General features: G+C 46.2%; 1 protein-coding gene and 1 non-coding gene across 2 annotated transcripts; both read left to right on the top strand.

Moving 5' to 3' along the window:
* The first annotated feature begins 3,165 nt into the window (after positions 1-3,165).
* On the top strand, positions 3,166-3,537 carry LOC137501255 (histone H2B). Its single transcript, XM_068228161.1, has one exon. It carries the CDS (start codon positions 3,166-3,168, stop codon positions 3,535-3,537), a length of 372 nt encoding a protein of 123 aa, XP_068084262.1.
* A 701-nt stretch (positions 3,538-4,238) lies between these two features.
* On the top strand, positions 4,239-4,357 carry LOC137501384 (5S ribosomal RNA). Its single transcript, XR_011018528.1, has one exon. It is a non-coding gene; the product is annotated as a 5S ribosomal RNA (ribosomal RNA).
* The last annotated feature ends 1,643 nt before the right edge of the window (positions 4,358-6,000 follow it).

A 6,000-nucleotide genomic window follows, 5' to 3' on the forward strand; every position in this document is an offset into this window, starting at 1 on the left:
CACTAAAGGACCAAGGGGTGGCATTCTACACCCACCCAACCGAACCGAGCGGCAAAATTCAGGCAATCATCAGAAACTTGCCACTTGACACGAAACCGGAAGACATAACTAGCGAGCTGACAGAAAAAGGATACCCAGTCTGTCAGACAGTACAGCTGAGCAAAACCTATAATATAAGAAGACGTACAGAGAACGGCACAGAGGAAGAGGTAACTAGAGAGAGAAAGCCCATCCCACTGTTCGCCGTAACACTCCAATACTCCGAAAAATCCAGACAGATATTCAACGAGTATACACTGATGGATTTGATTATAAAAGTCGAAAGACCGAAAAAACCCGCAGGACCGCCACAGTGCAAACGCTGCCAGCGCACAGGGCACACGCACAAAAGCTGTAACCTTTTGCCGCGTTGTGTCAAGTGCCCGGGGGCACATAGCACTGCAGAATGTACCCTCACTGACAGTAAACAGTTTACCTGTGTCAACTGTAAGGGCAACCACACTGCTAACTACGGTGGCTGTCCCGTAATAATCCGAGCCAAGGAAGGGCAGACCCTCAGGAAGAAGAAGGAGAAAGAGGCACCCGGCACATCCACCGCACAGACGTTCCAGCTGAGACCGACAGAGTTCCCCCCACTACCTCAACCAGAAGAGGAGGAAAAGTCTCAGCCGGAGAAGCAAATGCAAAGAAAGAAGAAGCAGGCAGACTACGCCTACCAGACACGAACAATGCCCCCAACCCGAGAGGAGGCGCTAGAAATGCTATCACAAGTACCGCCGGAGGAAAGGCACACAATACTAATGAACCACATCCACTCCAGCGGTATTGCAGACAGAATATCGAACATGTTACTAGACATAATATACCCGCCCAAAGGAATGACCCTGGAGGCAGTCGTCTATCGCCATATGTTTGCTCGTCAGTAAACTACGGCGATCGAATCTGAAAAGGGCCGAATACGAACCACTTCAAGGAACATACATGTATATAGATACCATGTCACATATACACACTGACAATTAATGTTAATTATTAGGCTAAATTTAATTCGTAGGCTTAGATTAATGTTAGGTTAGACACTGTAAATATACCATAGAACACTCCTGAACTCCAGGAAAGAATTACTGTAGCAATTTAATTTAATATAAATTATCCTAATACCAAACACTACCATGAGTTGCACGCTCTACGAGCCTCATATTAAAATGGAATATAAGGACCCAATCGGTCGGGAATTCCAATAGAACCACAGCTGCCGCTCTTCAAGCGGCAGCAGTCGCAATGCGAGGCTCAGGCTCAGGGCCTGGCACATTCGAGCTCTGAACTCGCTGTTGTACTGATCTACCATGACCGGACGAGGCAAGGGAGGAAAGGGACTCGGCAAAGGAGGCGCCAAGCGTCACAGGAAGGTGCTCCGAGACAACATCCAGGGCATCACCAAGCCTGCCATCAGACGTCTCGCCCGCAGAGGTGGGGTCAAGCGTATCTCGGGCCTAATCTACGAGGAGACTCGTGGCGTGCTCAAGGTTTTCCTGGAGAACGTCATCCGGGATGCCGTAACATACACCGAGCACGCCAAGAGGAAGACCGTGACCGCCATGGACGTAGTGTACGCCCTCAAGAGACAGGGACGTACCCTTTACGGTTTCGGCGGTTAGATCTCTTCCGAGCGTGCTCCCGGCAGGGGGCATGCAGTGTTTAAAAAAAACGGCCCTTTTCAGGGCCACCACTTACCTCTCAAAAGAGCTTAGTGTCCCGTGTCCAGTACTCCTCTAGCATTGCTTGTGCAGCACTTCTTCCTAGGAGGTACTGTACTGTACACTTCTGCTCGAGCCCTGCAGAGAAGAAAATATGCCCTCAACGTTAGTAATGAAGTCTAGTCTGAAGTTTATTTTTAATGGACACTAGATATCTGTATCTGATCCTCTCTCTCTCTCTCTCTCTCTCTCTCTCTTTCTTTCTTTCTTTCTGTCTTTCTTTCTTTCATTTGGAAACTAATCACATGGCTTCTTTCTAAATAAATAAATAAATAAATAAATAATTAAATAATTAAATAAATAATCTGATAACCTACTCCAGTTTTGAAGGTTATACCGTAAACTGGTATGATATTAAAAGTACTTCTTATGAAACCTTCCTTCCTTCCTTCCTTCCTTCCTTCCTTCCTTCCTTCCTTCCTTCCTTCCTTCCTTCCTTCCTTCCTTCCTTCAATAAATAAACTGTGTAATATATCTTTAAGTTGGCTAGGCTATTTTCTGTCCTAAACACTAAATTCCAGCATCTGTTGCTACTGAAGGGACACTAAACACAGTTCTTCTCTTTGTTGTTGTTGTTGTTGTTGTTCTTCTTCTTCTTCTTCTTGGTTTCACTATTATTATTATTATTATTATTATTATTATTATTATTATTATTATTAGAGACTTATATGTACTGTACTGCTCTTTCTCTTTTGATACGTCTTTTACTACTGAGCAATAAAGCCTGACAAGCAACTCTTTCCTTAACCAGCTGGTGGCCCTGAAAAGGGCCGTTTTTTAAATTTTTGCCTGGGAAACCAAGGCTAAGGCAATTAAGCCTTCTTCTCGGTCTTCTTGGGCAGGAGCACTGCCTGAATATTGGGCAGCACACCTCCCTGGGCAATGGTCACACCAGACAGGAGTTTGTTTAACTCCTCATCGTTACGTATGGCCAACTGCAAGTGACGGGGGATGATCCTCGTCTTCTTGTTGTCACGGGCTGCATTGCCTGCCAACTCAAGAACTTCAGCAGCCAGGTACTCCATGACCGCAGCCAGGTACACGGGGGCACCAGCACCCACTCGCTCTGCATAGTTTCCCTTGCGGAGGAGACGGTGGATACGCCCGACAGGAAACTGCAGGCCTGCACGGCTGGAACGGCTTTTGGACTTGCCCTTAACTTTTCCTCCCTTGCCTCGTCCTGACATGATGCTCTGCTAGTCTGCTTCGCACCAAATGGTATTTTTCCGACTAGTGACCACCAGTTTTGTACTCTGGCAGGTTACGCGAGCCAGCGAGCCAGCCAATGAGGCTGCAGCTAGTTCGCCCCCATTGGCTAGTACGACACAGGCGTTTTCTTTCAAATACACGCTGAAACCGGGTGCCCCCAGCCATTCGTTTGGATTCTCAGTAGCTACACGAGACAACCATGCCTCCTAAGACTAGCGGAAAGGCCGCCAAGAAAGCCGGCAAGGCCCAGAAGAACATCTCCAAGGGAGATAAGAAGAAGAAGCGCAAGAGGAAGGAGAGCTACGCCATCTACATCTACAAAGTACTTAAACAGGTACACCCTGATACTGGCATCTCCAGCAAGGCGATGAGCATCATGAACAGCTTCGTCAACGACATCTTCGAACGTATCGCCGCTGAAGCTTCCCGTCTGGCCCACTACAACAAGCGCTCCACCATCACTAGTCGGGAGATCCAGACTGCCGTCCGTCTCTTGCTGCCCGGAGAGCTGGCCAAGCACGCCGTCAGCGAGGGCACCAAAGCAGTCACCAAATACACCAGCTCCAAGTAAGGAGCTACAGGGAATAACCACCCTTCTTAAGAAACGGCCCTTTTCAGGGCCACCACACCTTTAAAAAAAAGAGCAGTTGTGTTAGCCTCTTACCCTTAAGCAAACCAAAGGCAAGTGAAAAGGGGGACATCACATCAAAGTGGTTAGCATTGTTACTTTAAGGTCAAAAGAAATTAGAAAACCTCATAATAATAATAATAATAATAATAATAATAATAATAATAATAATAATAATAATTATAATAATTATAATAATAATAATCGTCGTCGTTAACACCATCATAGCCGGACGGATTATTCAGTCCTTTTGCCGCTTGAAACGACAATCGCACCGCCGTCAAGAACAACAACAACAACAACAACAACTACTACTACTACTACTACCACGGGGCCCTGGGTCTTTCTTTCTTTCTTTCTTTCTTTCTTTCTTTCTTTCTTTCTTTCTTTCTTTTCTTTCTTGAGGAGATTGGTTGGGATTGAATGTAGGCCCTGGGTCGAGTTGGGGTTAGGTTACGACGAAGTGAGGTTAAAACTACTCGGGTTAGGTTCCGCCGCGCGCGCGCGCGCTCAGTACCGCCCTCGTACGCTCCTCCGTCGCGATCTCCGAGCAAAGTCTCGTCTCGACAACGCGCCCGCCCACCTCCAAAGAATAAATAACCGTTGCCTTCTGTACACATGCATCTATGAAGACTTCCTTTCTCGCCAACGGCCATACCATGTTGAATACACCGGTTCTCGTCCGATCACCGCAGTTAAGCAACATTGGGCGTGGTCAGTACTTGGATGGGTGACCGCTTGGGAACACCACGTGCCGTTGGCTCAATTCCCTTTTTACCTACTATTCTGATCTCTAAATAACCCTTTATCATCAACTTTAGCCTTACGGCTGCACAAATGTCGAAATTGATCGATTTTTGTTACATGTGAAACTAACCAGATGTTCTTAACTTTCCAACATGATTCAAGTTTATTGTAGATACTTAACTTCCTCCGAGGTGCCCGCCTAACCTGACCTGACCTGATGATGATGATGATGATGATGATGATGATGATGATGATGATGATGGTTGTTATTATTATTATTATTATTATTATTATTATTATTATTATTGTTATTATGCGAGAGAGAGAGAGAGAGAGAGAGAGAGAGAGAGAGAGTGTGTGTGTGTGTGTGTGTGTGTGTGTGTGTGTGTGTGTGTGTGTGTGTGTGTGTGTGCTGTTATTTTTCTTTTAGGTTAGTGCAGCTTAGTGCGCCCTGTCTGTAGGAGGCCCCTCATGGATACTTAACTCTTCATTCTACTACGTCCTATTTCGCGTAAGATTACAGGTAAGAAGGGTAATCAGTGCCAGGGCGGAACGTGGGTTCGAATCTCCCTGCCCGCCAAGAAAATCGCGAGGAAGATGGTTTCCAAACAACGTCATCGACACTGTCGTGATAACAATGAAAGCCGTGTCCTAGCAACCGCACGCCGCATGTAGCAGCCCTTCAAAGAGGCGAAAAATGATTTCATTTTATGTTCTTTCAGGTAAGATAAGATACTATCGCTGACCCGTTGATATAACGACGACGTTCGGTAATAAGTTGCAAGTCTGTTGTGCGCTATTCTCTGCAGGTAACTGGGCGTCTCTCATAAGCTTGCTTACGAACGATGATGTACTAGTGCAGGAGAGTGACCCTTGTGCGCGTGTTCCGACAAATCGTAGCATTGACTCCCAGGACTTTGCATTTCTACCTAAGATGAGACGGTTTCCTAATAAGACTGAGAAAGTAACGTTTTCGACGACAAGTGTTAGTTGAAAGTGTCGTGACGTTTTAGGTTAGGTGACGTGAGGAAAGTGCTCGATTTCAGTAGCCTGCACGTCGGCTGACCGACCTTTCGGCAAGTGATGAATTCCATAGAACTAACCTCAACTCCCCATATCATTACCGTTACCGTCCTGGATTTAAATAGGCCATTCTGAGCTCAACTTGGCGAGTTCGATTCCGGTTCACTCCCTTGGTATTTGAATGGCCAAACACGTCGGCCTCATGCCTGTAGATTTACGGGCACGTAAAATAGAAGAACTCCTGCGGGACAAAATTTCGCCTCAGCGGCGTCTCCGGAAACGGTAAATAGTAGTTAGTGGGGCGTAAAGTAAATAACATTTTTCACTACCTACCACTACTAGTTCCTGTTAGGCCGGTAGGGATTTTTCGTACTTCGGCAATAATACGTCCATTTGCCCAGCACCTGAACACTGCGTACCTGTACGTCCTACTTTTTCCTCCTTACCTTAGTACTACCGGTTAGAATTCAAAGAATAGGGAGGTTAGGTATCCTGCGTCTAACACGGTCGCCCTTTCACTGCTACCCGGGTCCTATATCCTCTTTTCTGCTGAAGACAAACACCTCAACTTCTCTTCTTAATGTTATTAACTACAATCATCATCTTCATTACCTGATTGCTTTCACGAGTTCGCAG

This window comes from Anabrus simplex, chromosome 6, assembly GCF_040414725.1.
Source record: "Anabrus simplex isolate iqAnaSimp1 chromosome 6, ASM4041472v1, whole genome shotgun sequence".
Lineage (NCBI taxonomy): Eukaryota > Metazoa > Arthropoda > Insecta > Orthoptera > Tettigoniidae > Anabrus > Anabrus simplex.

Coding starts and splice junctions, on each gene's coding strand:
- LOC137501255 (XM_068228161.1), top strand. CDS start 3,166: ATGCCTCCTAAGACTAGCGGAAAGGCCGCCAAGAAAGCCGGCAAGGCC.